Here is a 17,892-nt window from a genome sequence, read left to right on the forward strand (position 1 = left end):
CTCAATGTGTCTAAATGCAATGATTGAAAGTAACACCACATTTAATAAAGTACTGTACTGTAGTCTTGAGGTAGTTGTACTTAATTATTTTAATTTTGTGCCACTTCATACAAAAAATCCAGTGTAGTCATAAAACTCTGTTGATCCTGGGTGGAAAATTCCTCAGATTCTGCATAGTATGTCATTTATATTGTAATTATTACATTCATAACCTCAAAATAGCATTTATGAAAGGTGCAACATTAAAGTGATGTACACAACTGTGCATTATTCATTTTAATCCGTAATTCATGCATAATGAGTACAAGTGACTTTTACTTGTACACTTTGACTTTTTACGGTGGTATTGCTACCTAAGTAAAAATCTGAATACTTCTTCCACCACTCTCTAAATGTGTACAACAAAAAGAGCAAATGGTGTCCTCAAAGTTATGTTTTGGAACATATACAATTGGAGCACACAATTAAAAAAACAGAAAAGGGTTATGTACTGTAGGTTTAATATAGAGTAACTTCAATCTAGGGCTTTTGGGGCCCCTGGGCCATTAGCCCTGTGTCCTTGTTGCCTTAGTTACAACCCTGGTTAAAAAAAAAAAAAGGTCTTATTGACCATGTTGTGTTTTAAAGATTTGTCTTATCACAGTCTTAAACCTGTGCGTGTTGGGTTGTCTTTGTGACAGTTTATATTTTTGAAGATAACTTTTATGATTCAATGTGAATGTGTATAATGGTAAAGAAGTAGCTGAAGTATAGCCCCGCCCCGATGGTGACGTCACGTCGTATTTCCTACCCGTCGCTCCCTCCTCTGGTAGCACAGTTAGCAGTCTCTAGCACGTTAGCGTCCAGCGGCTGTTGTTTGCAGTCAGTCATTCCTTCCGAGTGGTGGTGCGTTTGTAAGCATCCTCCTCCTCTCCTCTAGAAAAGCAGTGGACGGCGGGGTTGTTTTTTCGAAAGCCAGCTGATTCACCTCTCCGAGGCCGCTTACGATAAACAATTGTCCTCGCCATCACGACAGGAAGAAGCTCTGGGACATGGCCAGACCAGAACAAGTCCTGCTGTTAGAGCCACAACACGAACTGAAATTCAGAGGTAACGCTCAAGCAGAGGGCAGGGCCAGGGGCTAGGTAGCTAACCTACAAGCCATTTAATGATAGCCAGTGTGTCGATTTCTGCATTCTACAGTTAACGTTTGCTAATGTATTCCTATATGTTGTTGCTGTTATTAAATGAGCGGATATAAATAGCTGTAGTCTACACTGTGTGTACGATAGTGGCGCTGACAGGTGAAACAACACTATGTACGACGATGCTAACTAGCTAGCCAGGTTGCATTCAGTTAACCTAGCTAGCAAGTCAACATGCTAGCTGTCACTGCAGCGCCAGGGCATGTCCACCGTGTCATTTCCGAAATCCACTCATTTGCTCTCTGTCTTTTATCCTCTGATAACATGAAGCACTGTGATGCGGTGTAAATCTTGGCATGTACCTATCTCTTCCGTGTTGTTAACACTAGGCTGCCAATCGGTAACTATTCTAGCATATTCTACGATCATATCGTTGCTTGGCTTTGTTTCTGTGCTTATTTGACAATATCTTAAGCTAGCAAACTGATTGAGAACTTTATCGTTTGCTCTCACTCTGAACCTGAATTCCTTTCCAGCTTTTCTACATCCAGGAAACACAATAATTGTGTACCTACAGACTGAGCTGGTGATAATATCAATTTGCTGAGACAGTTTTTCCGTTGGATGTGATATTGCTGGATCAAGTGGTGGCCTAAGTTGGTGGGATCAGTCCATAGTGGGCTGTTCACTGATTGATTATGGCAGAGCTTTGAATACAAAGATAAGCCATGAGAAGATGTGTTCTCCCACTCAGATACTGTTGCAGAGCAGGAAACACAGTGAGACTGCTGGTTCAACATAAATTAACATAAGCAAGGTATAGCTGTCAAAGCATATTCTGGTTTGAAGTGAACAGGTGGTCTTTTGGGGTCAGGGTGATGGTGAGCTAAATGCTATGGTAGCAACAAGAATACATTATACCACAAAAACATTCAGCTAGTTAGTTTTCTATAGTGTTCAGTTTTTGTCTGCAGGTGGGGCGTGAATAATAAAAGCTTGCACAGTTTGCTGTTTGTTTTGGTTGGTTGTTTTTTTTACTCTTTAAATGTGTAATGTTTACAGACAGCTCTGTGGACTTCTTCAGAAAGACTACTCATATTCAACCCTGGCAAATTAGTGTGATTTGGCAAGCGAATTCCAGTTCCCAAACTACTTGATAAGTCTGTAAATTCACACCACATCCTCAAGTCAGTGTGCCATTCTCTCTGTGTCCTCCTCAGGCCCATTTACAGATGTCGTCACCGCCACTCTGAAGCTCACCAACCCCACAGATAGAAATGTATGTTTCAAAGTCAAGACAACTGCACCTCGCCGATACTGTGTGCGCCCAAACAGTGGTATCATTGATGCTGGAACCTCCATCAATGTTTCCGGTTTGTAAACGTTTCTGTATCCTCTTGCAGCATGGGTGATATACCTGGTCAAAGTTCAAATGCACAGTGTGGTTTTCACACATGATCAGATACTTGTATATTTGACTTTGTATAATGTCTAAATTCAGACTAGGTGTTTAGTGTCTCAGGGAAAAATCACTACAATTGTATATGTAATGTCTGAGTAAAAGGACACAGTTATTGATTGTTTCCCTCAGCAAGAGCTGAAATAATTTCAGAAAATATCATTTTACTTTAATGCAGCTTATAAATACGGAGAAGACAGTATTAAAACAATATCAAGCTAACATGATCATCAAAATCCTAAATTATATCGTCTCATGAATAAATTTGATATACTCCCAGTTTTAGAACAGTAAAAGCTGAACTACAAGCCAGCGTGCATTATGTTTCAACATCAAAATAAACCTCTTATTCGCAGTTCTACCAGCGATTGCACTGAAACAGCAGTTGGCAAACATCAGGATGCACATCTTTGCAAGTACTGGGAAAATATACCCCGCACAAGATGAAAATTTCCTGCATTATGATGTTATGATGTTTTGTTCCATGTTTCTGGAGAAAAAAGAGGAATTGCAAACGATAGAAATGAAGTTGTTAATACATTTAAGTCATTTAATTAAGCCAAAGTAATAGTCCTGCCTATCATGACACAGAGTTGCAGTTTTGTATTAAGACACAAATATTTTTTGATGGATATACAAGATGATTTCTAATGGAAGCCGCCTTAGCTCAGCAACATAACATAAATACCTAAAGGAATCCTGGAAGATGGAATCTAAATAAATAAATAAACAAACAAAACATAAACTCCGTAAAAGAAGAGTTTTGGGACCTTGAGTTTTTTTTTTTTTTTTTTTTTTTTTTAAATGCTGGATGTCAGCTAACATGAGTTGATATTCTTCACAGTGTGACGACTGGTGACGTTAGGTCACTAGCAAGTTTTCATTTTTAAATCAGTGTGGCTACTGGCTAGTTAGTTACCTCTAGCCTATTACTTAACCTCCTGATGATGAAAAACTCTCTTAGTTGGTGGAATAATGTTATCTGCAAAAGACATGACTCAACACGGATGAAGTTGTTATGTGTGCTGCGGACTCCAGGCAATAAAGGAAAGAGAATAAGTCATCTGAAAGACTACATTTTCATCCATGCTTTGAGGCTTAAGGGACTAGCAGCCCCGATAACATAGCTTACCGTTGTCAGCACACTGACCTCCAGCTATTACCGCCTCAGTGTCTAGGAGCAAATATGACATTTGCACATAACGTGAGCTTCCTGTTGCCTCCTCCCTTTCAGACAGTGCTAGCATGTCACCTTGTAGATGTAGCCTCATGAAGGGCACATTGGGATGATCTGATATGACTTCACTCCAAAGATGATGTGCACAGGTTTGCTGAAATATTTGTAGAGAGATTTCTGTCCTCTGAAAATATTGGTAGTGACATGTCTCTACCATCCATATGTAAAACTTCACCCTTGGTCCCACACTTATTGGAACCATCACTATCTTGGAAATGAAACCAATTTCTTAATAGCCATTATGACAAATTATTGTATCCTTCAGTCACTAAATGTTCCCTTAGGCAGACATATTTTTGTTTTTATGCAAATTTCCAGATTGGTTCCAGAGGAGTAAGTATATCATAATGCAACACAAATCTTAAACTTGACTGCTGTCTTTTCATTTGCATGTTGCATTATAGTTGTTTATCAGGTTATACAGGAAGTTAGACTTACCCTAATGTTATGGCTTACATTCTGTCATATGTTTCTCCACAGTTATGCTACAGCCTTTTGACTATGACCCCAATGAGAAGAGTAAACACAAATTCATGGTGCAGTCTATGCTGGCTCCATATGACATGACTGATATGGAAGGAGTTGTGAGTACTGGAGCAAAAATAGGATTTGGGATTATATTTTAAGCAAAGAATATTTCAGATCATTGAGTATATAATTATTGAAACATTTATACCTTAAACTACATGATAGTTGATTTTACTGAACCTGAGTTTGTCTTGATGATCCACACCTCAGACATCTGTCTTTCCAGAAACCTACAATACCTCCAACTCATCTCTTGAGTATTGCAGTTTACATTTGTGTTGTTGTACAGACACTAATCTGAAACATTTATAATACACTTGAAAATGTAATTATTTAGAAAATGGTTTTTTGAGCCATTTCCTTTTGAAGTAATGACTTATAACTACATCAAAGTTAATATAATGATCTGATGCTGAAGCAGCCTCATACAAACCTTCACTGTGTTTTCTTTGTCTCTTTTTCCCTCTTGATGTTCTGATTCACAGTGGAAGGAGGCGAAGCCTGAAGAGCTGATGGATTCAAAGCTGAGATGTACATTTGAGATGCCACTAGAAAATGACAAAACTGTAGGTCTTGTGTAACTTCAGATAGGCATTTATTGTGTCACATTGTCTCACTGCCTCCTCAGTTCTACACACTCAGAAATGTTGCATCTTGTAATTCACAGGTTAAAATTGCTCATTATAGCCCTTTTAGGCCCATTGGATATGATCTTAAAAGACTGAAACTTTCACATTACATGTTTTCTGGGAGTTCATTATTTTTGCTTTTGCTCAGCAAAAACAGCCTCCTACCATCAGCAACACATCACTCATTCACCCACTACATGCTTTGTTTATTCATTTATAATTTATTTGTTGGCGCTTTCATCTCACTCCCTCCCACGTGTCTGCACGTCTCTTCATCCCCTTCCTTCCTCTCCCTCTACCTCTCACCCCACCACCCTCCCTCTACCTCTCTCCACAGCATGAGAGTGAAAGCAACAAAATTGTGTCTTCCTCTGCCTCCTCTGTTAAGACTGAGCACTCGGTACTGCCCAAGTCAGCCAGTGCCTCGCTGGATGACGGAGAGGTGAAGAAGATCATGGAGGAGTGCAAGCGGCTGCAGATGGAGGTGCAGAGGCTACGGGAAGAAAACAAACAGATCAGGGTGAGATGCAGAAGAGACAGTTTGTTTTCTCTCAGGCTTGTATTTTCTTCAGGTGCTTTGTTGGACTTGTATGGAAAATCAGAACAAGTTATTGAATTTAACTCTTGAATGTATGGATCTATGGTTTGACAAAAGTTCTACAACATGTGAAATAAAATGACAGAGTAAATGATTTAGAAAAATAAAGCTTATCTTATTGAACTGGCTTGCTATTGTAAAACAACAGCCAACCATTTATTTTAGGTCCTCAAGATCATGTTAAGCTAACCAACTGCCCCAGGTTTCTAGATCGCCCCAATCACGGCTTGAATGGTAAATTTGTTGTTTTGTTTGTTGGTTAGCATGATTACGGACAAATGGCTGAATGGATCATCAGCATACTTGTTATAGACATTGATGGGGATCAAACCTAGAAGTGATTTGATTTTGGCTGAAAGGGATCAAAGGTCATGGTCACAAGAAATAATAAATAATAATAAAAGTCACAAAAATCCCTATCTCTAACCTGGGGCAAAATAAAAATAAAAAAATCAGATCTCAGACAAAAGTTATCAATCATTTGAAATTTAAAACATGTATGTAGGGTGGCAATGTCTATCACCAGACCAAATTTCATCTGTCTGAAATTTCATTCTGGATCTGATGCCCATTTAACTTTAACATTGAAAACCCCTTTTAACATTTGCCATTCTGACATAACTTGGCCTATAATGAAGATAGAACCCTGAAATATTCAGGTAAGATGTTCAGTATAACTGGCTATCAAAAGATGGTCCAGATCAAGGGTTTTTAGGACATATTTTATGTTGTTCTGGATCTCATTTTTCAAAAGAGACCCATTTGGGTGAACAAATGTTGCACCTTGGCGGAGGTACTTTCACTCTCTGGGTGCTCTTGTTCTCACCAGCATCATCACTGAGTGGGAAATTTTCTAGCTGAAAAGTAAACTGTGCTGTCTGGTGAGCAGAAATGCCAACAATGAGAGTTTCTGATTGACTTCATTTCTTGTTACGTGATCAATATATACACCAAAAACAGCATAGCTGTGATAATCTCAGATTTCCATCTCTGTGTGTCCTGAGCTGTTTTGACCATCTCTGATTCATCTCATTTCATTGCAGGAGGATGACGGGCTGCGGAAGAGAAAGGTGACATCAGGGGCCTCTCCTCACTCCTCCTCTGCCATGGCGACCTCAGCCATGAGGGATGAAGGCCTAAGCACCCGCGTCCTGGCATTCTGTGTGCTCTTCTTTGTCATTGGAGTCATCATTGGCAAGCTGGTCCTGTAGAGAGAGAGAGAGAGAGAGAGAGACAGACACAGCACAGTGACGGATGGCGTGCTCTGGAGGACACGTTAATGACGGCAACGGGGATCTCTTCTGGGTTTATGTTGATTTCACTTTTTTTTTTTTTTTTTTATAATTAAGGAAATATCATAATGGGTTGTCTGGATGGAAAGTAATTTAATGTGTAAAAAGAAAAGGCAAATCAAGAGTGTGAGTGGTTTTGTCACTGGACTTGGCTTTTGTTTTTTTGTGAAATAATCAACCTTTGCTCTGTTCTTTCCATCCAACCCTCCTTCCTAAATGATCTTCCCCAACTTGCACAGTTAACGGTTAGTGGTGTGTGGAAATGGCTTCATGCTGACTGAATGTCTAAAGTCTTTCATTGATTCTTCAAGTTCTTTGCCCACACTGTTTGTGAGAAGTATCTAACACGCTTCCTCTGATAAACCCGCCTCCACTTATCACTGATAATTTGCAAGAGAGGTGAACACAAATGGTTAGTGAAAGACTTTTTCTAGACTCTGTGTATTGTCTTCTAAACAGTGTGAGCCAGTACAAGCTGTGTGTATGTGTCTTGCTGTTGGAGCCTCCTGCAGGAGGGCTGAGGTGGCTGCATGTGGATGTTTTTATGTGAGGAGATCATAAATGACAAAGTCAAAAAGCTGTTTTAGAGTGAAGAAAGAGGGATGGTTAAAAAAAAAAAGTCATCTGAACAGACTTCCTGCACAACAGCCATGGAGGAGTTTGTTTGACCCGATTAAAACTTGTTGATTTCAGTTTGTGACTGGACCATTGAGTCTGTAGGAACTCAATCAATTTTAGGGTCACTTGTAAAATTATGACTCAGTAAAATCAAAATCATGGTACAGAGTTAAAAAAAAACAACTGTAATTTAGTGCAAGGCTTCAGATTTTTCCACTTAACACTTGATTAACTCCCTCAGGTTGAGAGTCAAAGATTGGCAGTAAACGTAAAAAGACCTAATCTCCCCCCGTAAAACAATAAACCAATTGTTACAGTCTGTAACAATAGACTTGGTCACCTTGTTTAATTTCACCTGTGCAGTATTGTATTTACATTGTCTGCTATGTTACAGCACTTGTTTGCTTTTCTCCCCCCTTATATTATGTAGTCACGATGCTTCTATTGTTTGTAATATTTAAATGCACTCTATTCATGTGCCCACTCTGCAATCTGCATGAAATGACCTGGATTTATTCTGATTATTATTGAATGTTGACATTAGCAAAACAAAAAAACTGTCTTTCCAAAAGGGACCATTGTCAGTCTAGTTTATCAGTTTATGCGTTTTGTTTTTAATCATTTTCTTTTGTTTCCTGTTGGGCTCCGGTGGTTGTAAGATAACTGAGACAACACAGCTGTATTATTTCAGTTACCACATGACCATATCAGCAAACTGGTTTGTTTAAAAAAAAGGAAAAAAAAAAAGTAAATATCTGTATCTTTCGTTGCCTGAGGGAGCTCGGGGAGCTGAGACATGGGAATGTGGGTGGCTGGGAGGAGGACTGACCTATGAATACACACTACGTTAAAGGAAAAAAGGTCTCATCACTTCAGACCACACATTGCAGAGGTAGTCACACAATGTAATCACAGTAATTGGATACTCTTTTGTATGTACATAAACATAAAAAGAATTCAAAACATATCTGGTAAAAGTTAACATACTGTAGTAAAGGAAGAATATTATTAAACAACCACCATGGATCATGTAGCATCATAATGAATTAAAAAACATAAACCCCCAACTGTTTGTTTCTGTGAAGACTTTTCTCATTTGACTTAGGTTGCAGTCTTTGAAAAGAGGTTGTGAATTTTGTATGTGTGTGGAGCTGCACAGTTTGATAGGATATAAAATATATATCAGGATTGCGTATCTAGTGAGCCACTTCCTTAATTTAGAGGGTATTTAGTACTGAATTACCAAAGAAGAAATTAAAGGAAACTGCTCACAATTGAAGATCTGTTTACTTTTCCTGGTCTTACTCAGTCTGTGGTATGGTTTCTGTGAGTCTGCAACAAGCTTGCCATTAAGCTTAGGGACTTTAGAATTATCTTCATACAAATTATATACCAAAAAAGCAACAAAGGTTAGAAAGATATGGCCATTTACAAGGGAGTGGTAGTCTAAAGAAAAGGCAATAATGATGCATTATGGGAATTGTAGGTTCCAGGCTTCTACTGCATCCAGCGATGGAGGAAGTAGTCAAACTTATTAAGTAAAAGTAACAATACACACTGTATGAATACTGAGTTGCAAGAACATGCAAATACAAAAGCATTTGCATCAAAATTTGCTTAAATTTCCAAAAGTAAAATTATTCATGTAGAATGGCACTTTTTGCATTAATGTATATCATATTACTGGATTATAATTACACATACTTAATTTGTGTAACATCTTAATGTTGCAGCCGGTAAAGGTGGAGCTTATTTTAACTACTTTATATAGGCCTACTTAGAATTTGAATTACTTCTGGGCAGCTTGTGAATTTCCCACAGGGAGCAATGAAATCTTATGGTTATACTATAGTTTGTTTTATTCACCTGATTCTGAAAAGGAACTGAAGTTACCAAATAAATGTAGTGGAGTAAAACATTTGCCTCTGAAATGTAGTGAAGTCGAAGCATCAGAAAATAGTATTTAGCCTACCTACTGTAGTTACTTTCTGCTGCAATTGCCCAATAGGCGGCGACAGAGACAAAGAGCAACGCCCACAGCTCATCGGGCAATCTGACGTCATTGGGCCTTATCCCGGAAGTAGAAAAATATCAACAATTCTTCTAGGTTCAGGCTTAGTCCCAAGTGTCAGTGTAGCCTAGGTGCAAGGTAGCCAAGTTTTATTTTTTTTTTGTATAGTTCGTGTATTATAGCGTCTCAGATATGTCGTTGTTTGGTAAGATATTTGGAGGAGGAGGAGGAAAAGGAGGAAAGGGACCGAGCCCACAGGAGGCGATCCAGAAACTCCGAGAGACGGAGGACATGCTAACCAAGAAACAGGAATTCTTAGAAAAAAAGATCGATCAGGAGCTGCAAATCGCCAAGAAAAATGGCACAAAAAATAAACGAGGTGAGGTGTCAGGTTGCGGTGTTGTTGTAGTTTCTACTGTTTATCATCAAAATTGCCTTATTGACAACCCAAAGCTAAGTCGGCTAACTTTCTCGTGCTGTCGTAACTGTTGGCAGCTTTACCTAACGTTGTTGCCAAGGCCACAGTTAATACACGAAGTAGGTAGATGTTGTTTATTGTGTGTCATATCATCTGCTAAGTGAAAATCGTTAAGTTGTTTTTTCATTAAGGCCTTAACAAAAGATAAGTCTTAGCCTTGTCTTTTGTTAACATATCTCTGTAGATCATCTTTTCGTGTGATTCATCAGTTAACTTACCGTAAAAACCCACTGCAGACAGGCAAGCCATAAAGATACCGTCAGATTGCGTCAGGACAAGGGTTGATATTGAAGCTTGAATGTTAAAAGGGTCCTGGTAACACTGTCCGAAAGGTGGGCGTGCTTGCACCATAATCAGAAGTCTGTTTTGACACCTACAGCAGCAGGCTAGATCATTTTATAAGCTAATGATTTGAGAAAATAAACACAGCGACACATAAACCTTGCATTTTATCACTCGTAATCATGGCAAAAATTGAACGAATATTAAAGTGACCATTAGATCATATTCTAACACACAACATGAAACAGCCATTATGATTAGCGCACATTGATCAACATCAGTGTAAATGTTATAGTGTTTGCCAGAAGGCTATTTTTTTCAAGTGTTGTCTCTTGTCTGTTTATGAAATTATCCACTAAAACAACACTAAAGCACACAGCATGCAAAATTAGATTAGGGAAAAGCAGGCAAAAACATAAACCAGCACAGCATCATAAAAATCTTAAATGAGTAAAGCAGGCATCATGCAATGCAGGCAAAAGCAAAAGCAGCTACTTTTCATTACAAACTACATAAGTAAAACCAAAGGAGACACAACATGTAGACAAGCATTGTGTTGCATTTAAATGGGCTGCACTTATATAGCACGGATAGCACTTTATCATACTTGCCCATTCACATGCATTCCTCCTCAGAGGAAGACGTAGGTACACAGTTATGTTCACAGCAAAGTGTCCATTAATTTTTATATTGTTATTATTCTTGGGCAAATATTATTCTTGGGCAAATGGGCATTTTGGTATGATTCTGCTGCTGTATTAACATTTTGGCGGTCTCCAGAAATAGTAGGAGAAATCCCCTGGGACTGTGAAGATCCATAGTGTTTACTGTTGTTAGGTAATTTCTTACTCAGGTAGATATTGATTAGATACTTGTTGTATAGGAATGTTTAGTGTAGCCAGGATGTCTAGCTCAGGCTGTTAAATGCTCAGTTCATTGTCAGGAGTTCTGCAGGCTGCATCTAGGCCAAGGTCAACTAGATTGAAGAGTCTGCAGGCAGGATGAATATTGCTAGTAGCATGATATGTTCAGCCGACGTTCCTGTGTAGCATGGGCTAGCCCAACCAAGGGATAAAATTGTATAGGCATGAGGGTTCAGGGTCTTTTATCCTCCATGCTGCCTGCACGCAGGTTTGGGGGTGGAAGATGCCTGTACGTGTAATGTTAATTTTACCTGTGATTCTTTGAATAAACCAGCACGGTTATTTTTTATATATCCAAGTGGTCCGCCTCGTCTCTCTGAGTTCCTGGTTAGAAGAACTGGGTAATATCTTACACTGTGGAAGTCTGAGTTGTTATTCTGAAGACACCTCATCATGTACGGAAGTGCTAATTAAGGGCAAAACTTTGACCTGATGCTGATGCAAGACTCTACGTTTCTAAATTTCAAATTATATGCCCATTTGGCTGATAGTTATTTATATATGTTGCTCTCAAACTAGGTGTTGGGTAGAGAGAAAAACTGATGGACAGACTGAACAGTGAGTTGAGTAATCTCACACAAATGGAGTACAAAATATAATCATTATTATAATAACTGAATATAAACCAAACTCTCCCTGGCCCACCTAATACATTAGGTTACTCATTGAGTGAATAATCCCTGGAGGTTGATACAGAAATTGCAGACACCTTGATGTTACAGATTTCACTGAATCACCAAATTACATTTCTATGCAGTAAATCTATCTTGTATCCCTCCTGACTTATTCTCCTCTCATCTTCTCCGTCTTTCTCTCCACAGCCGCTCTGCAGGCTTTGAAACGAAAGAAGCGATATGAGAAGCAGCTCGCTCAGATCGATGGCACGCTCTCCACCATTGAGTTTCAGAGAGAGGCTCTGGAGAACGCCAACACCAACACTGAAGTGCTCAAAAACATGGGCTTCGCGGCCAAGGCCATGAAGTCTGCCCATGAAAACATGTAAGAGCAGTCACTTGTTAGGTTTGTCACAATGTGACCGATTGATCGATCAGACTGAAGTGAAGCATACTACAAAGCTAAAAAAGAAGTCCTTTTTGTTGTTGTTTCAGGGACATTGACAAGGTGGATGACCTGATGCAGGACATTACAGAGCAGCAGGAGCTGGCACAGGAAATATCTGATGCCATCTCTAAACCTGTCGGCTTTGGAGAAGAGTTTGATGAGGTTGGTGCCATACTTATACATTTGATTTTTACATTCATGAGGTTTATTTTGTTTTTGCTCCCAAATGCAGTTTGTGAATCTGAACGGATTCCTGCAACAATTATCTTTACATTTTTGGCATTACATGAATTAGTTTGTGTTTGTCCTCATTTTTTATATGGACTGCTTTCTTTCTCAGGATGAGTTGCTGGCGGAGCTGGATGAGCTGGAACAGGAGGAGCTGGACAAAAACCTGCTGGAGATTGGAGGACCAGAGAACGTCCCCCTCCCCAATGTGCCTTCTACTTCATTACCTTCCAGACCTGGTAACAAATCTTTGAAGAATTCTGCGTTTCTGTGAGCATGACTGATAGAAAAACATAGCATGGTTTTACATTTAGTGTAAAGTGAGAAAACTGAGACATTTTTCATACCTCTCCATTTAAATAGGAGGCTAGTTAACAGAATAATCTCATAAAATTGAACTGTCTCTACAGTCATTGTGCTTTTACGGTAATTGCAGTTATTTATAATAGAAACACTGTATTACTAATTAATCAGTATCAGCAAGTACTCCAATGCAAGTACTTGTACTTGGCCTGAAAAAAAGAGTATCAGTGCATCCTTAGTTAACAGTCAGTTAGCATAGCTTAGCGTACAGACCTGAAACAGAGGAAAACAGACTTTTTTCAAAGGTAAAAAGAAAATCCACCTATTTTATTAAATATTTCTTATTTCATCAATACACAACAAAAAGGAGTTTTGTGCTAGACTATTTCTTGGTGGTAACCAGTAACTTCCATTGGTTGCCTGGTGATTCGTCCTTGCTAAATAATAGTCCATTAGCCTCACATAAAACATCAAATTATTATTTTTACATTTCGTTTTTTCTACAGATTAAGGAAATCTGATATTATATGTTATTTAATGAGTTTTAAAGATGCTGGTAGACTGATTTTTTTTACCTTTACACAGTCAGGCTAACCTTTTCCTGTTTTTATGCTAAGCTACTGTAGCCTAACTGGTTACTAACTATAGGTTCATGTTTACAGACAGAGCCAAATTATTTTTTGTGTATTCTCAGCTAGTCAAGTCTGCAGAGAGGAAAACAAAAGGTCCAGCAACACTTGCAGTGTTCAGAGCAACTTTAATGTAAACCAACACGTTGTCTTTGCTGAAACATGTTGGTCTTTACATAAAAATTGCTACAAACACTGCAAGTATTGCCAGACCTTTTGTTTTCTCCCGTGTTTGTGCACCTTGACAGTGGGTGAAGTTGCGCCATACATTTTTACTGTATCTTAAGCCTGCAGAGAGGCATGGGAGTCAGATGAAGTTAGTTAAACATAACTAGTATAACTTCACCTCTGACATTTCTCTGTTTCTTCTTTTCCCTGCCTTTTCACCCCTAAAGCCAAGAAAGAGGAGGACGAGGATGACATGGAGGACCTGCAGCGTTGGGCGATGGAAGCCAATTAAACATCAGCATCTGTCACCTCATACCTGCATCAGAGAGGAAAGAGGAATGATCAAGGGGAACTAAATGGACTGATAGGATGTTGTGTTATGAGTGTTTTGTGTGTTTGAGGAGAGCTGACTGTCTTCTTTATGTAACACTACAAAAAAAGCAACAATGCTGTATTTTTCTTTTCCGTTCCCCATCACTGCATAAATGTAGAAGCCTCTTGATACACAGCATAAACAAACATTTTGAAGCTCTATCACTGTACCTGGACGTAGTCACAGAATTATTTTCCCCTGGTTTTAATACAAACTCTAGCACTTCATGGCCCTTGTACTGGGCTGTTTCAGCAGCTGCCAAGCTCATGATGAAGTGTAATATTATGAGTTATGTGGTGCAATGAGCTGCTGTCAGATTAGTGTCATGGGCTGCCATTGTGGACATCAGTGGATGACTGAGGAATTTTCCTGGGAGCTAACACTATTTCTGACTCACATATTTACTTGCATTTGTGCATTGTTTTCTTCCTTTTTTGACAAAAAAAAGCCCCTAGCTCCCTGTCTTTTATTACCAGCTCGTGAAAAAAGGAGAACAGCTGAGCATACGCTGGGTGAAGAAGCTTTGGCGTGTGTGTTGCTAGAATCTGAACTTTTTTTTGTTTCAGGTTGCGTGCTTTGTTTACAACCCCTGTTCAGCTCCTCCCTCACAGGCGTTCTCACAGTGGTTCCTGTTATTTGGTGTAAATTTTCCAAGTGTGTCTCTTTTTATATACTGTAGTTTTGTCATCACTGAGAGGGTCTGAAGTTGTGTGAAGCATGCAACAATGGGAAATGACAATACAGATCACAAGGCACGACTAGAAAGAGAGATGTTTAACATAAAACATTTCATCCTTCTCTCTCTGTCTTGGTCCTTTTATTGTTTCAAGTTGTATAATGTTAAAATAATAATAAATATAATAAACTATTGTCACATTAATTACATTCAGAAGACCATAGTGGTTTTTAAGGATTACATTATAGTCAATCTACACATCAATGTTTTGATGTTTAAAGTTAATTCATTTAGATTTTCAAAGTCATGTACATTTTTATACATAAAACATAACACAAGGACAGTTGGACAGGCCTTTCATTTCTGTGTTTTATTTATCCAGATGAGAGTATTGTTTGCAAAATCATTAAAGGTTTTTAATTCTCTTACTGTGATGGAAGCCTTATCTTTTCACGTTGTCGTTGTATGATATGACTACATTCAGTATTACAGTGCATCACCTGTAGCCATGCGGGAAAACTGTGCTTTAGAATATAATGAGGTTTAGATGCACAGCTCTAATTTGTACCTTTGACCTGTCAGATCGTCACTGGTTCCAGGGAAGCTTCAGAACAGTTTATTCTGTTTTAGTTTTTTTTTACTACTGAAGGCACTGCTCAAATTAGAGCTGCAATAATTATTTTCATTATCCAATAATCTTGATTGTTTTGTCATTTATAAAATGTCATAACACAGTGCTTTTTGCTAATTGCTGATTTTCAAGAGCCCTAGGTCAAGTTAGAGCAAAACATTGAGCATTTTAGCTTGAAAACTGACTTAAATTAATAACTGAAATGCAAATGATAGCTAATTACTTAATCATCTGATTGATTAATAGGCCAATAATTTCAGTTCAACACAAAGACAAAGATGGAGGACACTGCCTATGTTTTAAGCAACAAGTAAATATGTTTAAATAACCCTAAAATTAGAAAATAATTTATAGCAGACAACAGTAAATGTATTTGTCCTGCTGGTGATGTCGACTGTTGCTGGTCTTAGATTCAGGTTTATGGTCCAGACGTTTTTCTTCATGCCTCTCAGATATTTAAGTAGTTTATATATTTTACATCCAGCTGTTTTTCTTTTAGCAAGTGAAATGTACTTTTCATGGTAACTGCTGAAAGTTAACCCAAAACCTGTGAGACTCTTATTTAGTGTACCTGTACACCTGTACATACTAACAGGTGAGTTGACAGTTCAGTTCAGGTTTGTTTAGAATGTTGGGGCTGGGGTGTGGTAATGTATGGCCAGGTGTATGGTTTTCGGACCAACACCTACAGCTCCAAAACAAATGTGGGTCCTATTTCCCGACTGCCCTTGTTATCAAATAATAGGACAGCATTAATTTTGGTTGAAGTTGGTTTTTACTTAACAGAAGGGTTTAAATAACAATAGTCAGTCCCTTTTTTTATATGTCGAACAAAAATAAAACAACAGTAGTGGACTTATTCCTAACAGCACAAAATAGACACAACTGAATATACACTCAAAATTATCCGGGCACAATCTGGTACAACTATATCAACAGATAACTTTCCAGATACAATATATTCAGCCTTCACATTAAAAGCAACTCAAACTCACTTCAAGATGCCGGAATTCCTGTTCAGGCTGGAGTAAATACCCCGAACTCGTAGACAGTGTTGTCTCCCCTCTGAACAATTAAAAAAAAAATTATGCAGTGGCCCTAATTAAAAAAAAATTTATGCAGTGGCCCTAATACTCTTCCGTAGAACTGCAACCTGTAACCCATACAGACTTCATATAATTTCTGTCAGACACGTAGGCCGTCACGGAGCTTTGTATTTCCCTGCGTTTCTCTCTTTTTCTCCTTCTCGGTCTCTGATTCTCTTTTTTTTCCCCGCTTTTCTCTCTTTTTCTCCTTCTCGGTCTCTGTTTCTCTTTTTTTTCCCCGCGGGACACTCGCCTCAAACACAGTGATGACGTTACAACAGATGCGCCCTCATACTGCATGTATACAACTATCATAGCGACACCCACTGGGCACTTACTAAACAACACCTTACTGGACCAGGGAGAGTTTCAGTTACTCCCCTTAGGAAACTGTAATTTTATTACTTGACCCGGCTACAAGAATATGACTTGGGGTTTAAATAATGTTTATTAGAAAACATTCTATAACATCAGGAGGGAATATTCAGCAAACATAAAATATTAGAAATAAACAGTTAGTTTGTCTATTAACTTTTCGAGTCGTGGTAGGTCTATCGGACCTTTACAAACCTAAAATACACACATTTAGCGACAGTTTATTTAGACTGTGTGATGTTGTTCTTGAACACCCCCAGCTCCGTCGCGAAGTAATTACGTCAGGAGTTGGTGTCTTGACGCTTGCGTACTGTGGAACCAACGCTGATGCAAGAAATTTTCGGCGCAGCAGTGAGATCGACTGATTAAAAAGTATATAGATATTTGTAATTCTTGAGCTCGCAACCATGTCAGGAGACGAGGTGAGTCGCTCACCGTTTACTTTGTGTTGGTGTGTAGAGTTGTTGGGTGAACTGAAGTGAATTACTGAATCAAACGTGTTGGGGATGACTGTGGGCCTCGGCACTACTACTCCCCTGTTCGCAGCAGCTCTCACATGGCTGCAGCCGAGCTAACGACGGCCCGTCCAGCTCATCTGACCAAAATGTTTAATACACCACTGTTTTATGGTTTGTCACATAGTATAAATGATTAATCCTCACTGTGCCTTATCGGTCGGAGATGTCAGAGCTGCTGGATAACACAAATTGAAGGATGAAGTTAATTAGCTAGTGTTAGCCGTTAACTAAACAGGGGCGCTAACGGTTAACATTCAACATGAAACAAAAGATACAGATGTTTAGCTCTGGTTATTCCAGAACGTTGGATTTACACCGAGCTACAGATGTGACAAACAACTATACGACTTGTTACTCTTATCAAGATTAAATATAACATATTTTTGTTTATTTCTAACCATATTCAGACTCTAAATCATTTTAATGCTATGACAGTAATCTCACAATGTCCGCTGGTGTTTAAATGGTTTCTCGTGATTTTGTTAACCATGGATATACGATGACAAACAAACAAGGGCATCATAGGCCATGTCAGAGTATTATCCATCCATCCATCCATTTTCCTCCGCTTATCCGGGACCGGGTCACGGGGGCAGCAGTCTAAGCAAAGATGCCCAGACTTCCCTCTCTCCAGACACTTCCTCCAGCTCCTCCGGGGGAATGCC

At 38.8% G+C, this 17,892-nt stretch overlaps 3 protein-coding genes across 4 annotated transcripts in view; all 3 read left to right on the top strand.

Annotated features, from left to right (window-relative positions):
* The first annotated feature begins 790 nt into the window (after positions 1-790).
* LOC109970526 (vesicle-associated membrane protein-associated protein B-like) lies at positions 791-8,552 on the top strand. Of its 2 annotated transcripts, none has more exons than XM_020618119.1 (6): positions 791-1,089; positions 2,345-2,497; positions 4,301-4,404; positions 4,834-4,914; positions 5,366-5,497; positions 6,619-8,552. In XM_020618119.1, the coding sequence occupies exons 1-6, from the start codon at positions 1,032-1,034 to the stop codon at positions 6,784-6,786; spliced, it is 696 nt and encodes a 231-aa protein (XP_020473775.1). In that variant the 5' UTR covers positions 791-1,031; the 3' UTR covers positions 6,787-8,552. The 2 variants fall into 2 exon arrangements, with proteins under 2 accessions (XP_020473775.1, XP_020473767.1); XM_020618111.1 differs by having other exon boundaries at positions 793-1,089; positions 5,315-5,497.
* A 969-nt stretch (positions 8,553-9,521) lies between these two features.
* LOC109970534 (charged multivesicular body protein 4b) lies at positions 9,522-14,103 on the top strand. Its single transcript, XM_020618135.1, has 5 exons — positions 9,522-9,875; positions 12,001-12,178; positions 12,289-12,403; positions 12,582-12,708; positions 13,797-14,103. The coding sequence occupies exons 1-5, from the start codon at positions 9,689-9,691 to the stop codon at positions 13,859-13,861; spliced, it is 672 nt and encodes a 223-aa protein (XP_020473791.1). The 5' UTR covers positions 9,522-9,688; the 3' UTR covers positions 13,862-14,103.
* Positions 14,104-16,954: 2,851 nt separating this feature from the next.
* Positions 16,955-17,892, top strand: part of eif2s2 (eukaryotic translation initiation factor 2, subunit 2 beta) — a 5,693-nt gene continuing 4,755 nt past the window's right edge. Inside the window, exon 1 of the mRNA XM_020616936.1 lies at positions 16,955-17,131. Coding sequence (XP_020472592.1) covers positions 17,117-17,131 — 15 coding nt within the window. The 5' untranslated portion in view covers positions 16,955-17,116. The remainder of the gene's footprint in view (positions 17,132-17,892) is intronic.

Source organism: Monopterus albus, unplaced genomic scaffold (genome assembly GCF_001952655.1).
Source record: "Monopterus albus unplaced genomic scaffold, M_albus_1.0 scaffold6.1, whole genome shotgun sequence".
Taxonomy (NCBI): Eukaryota; Metazoa; Chordata; class Actinopteri; order Synbranchiformes; family Synbranchidae; genus Monopterus; species Monopterus albus.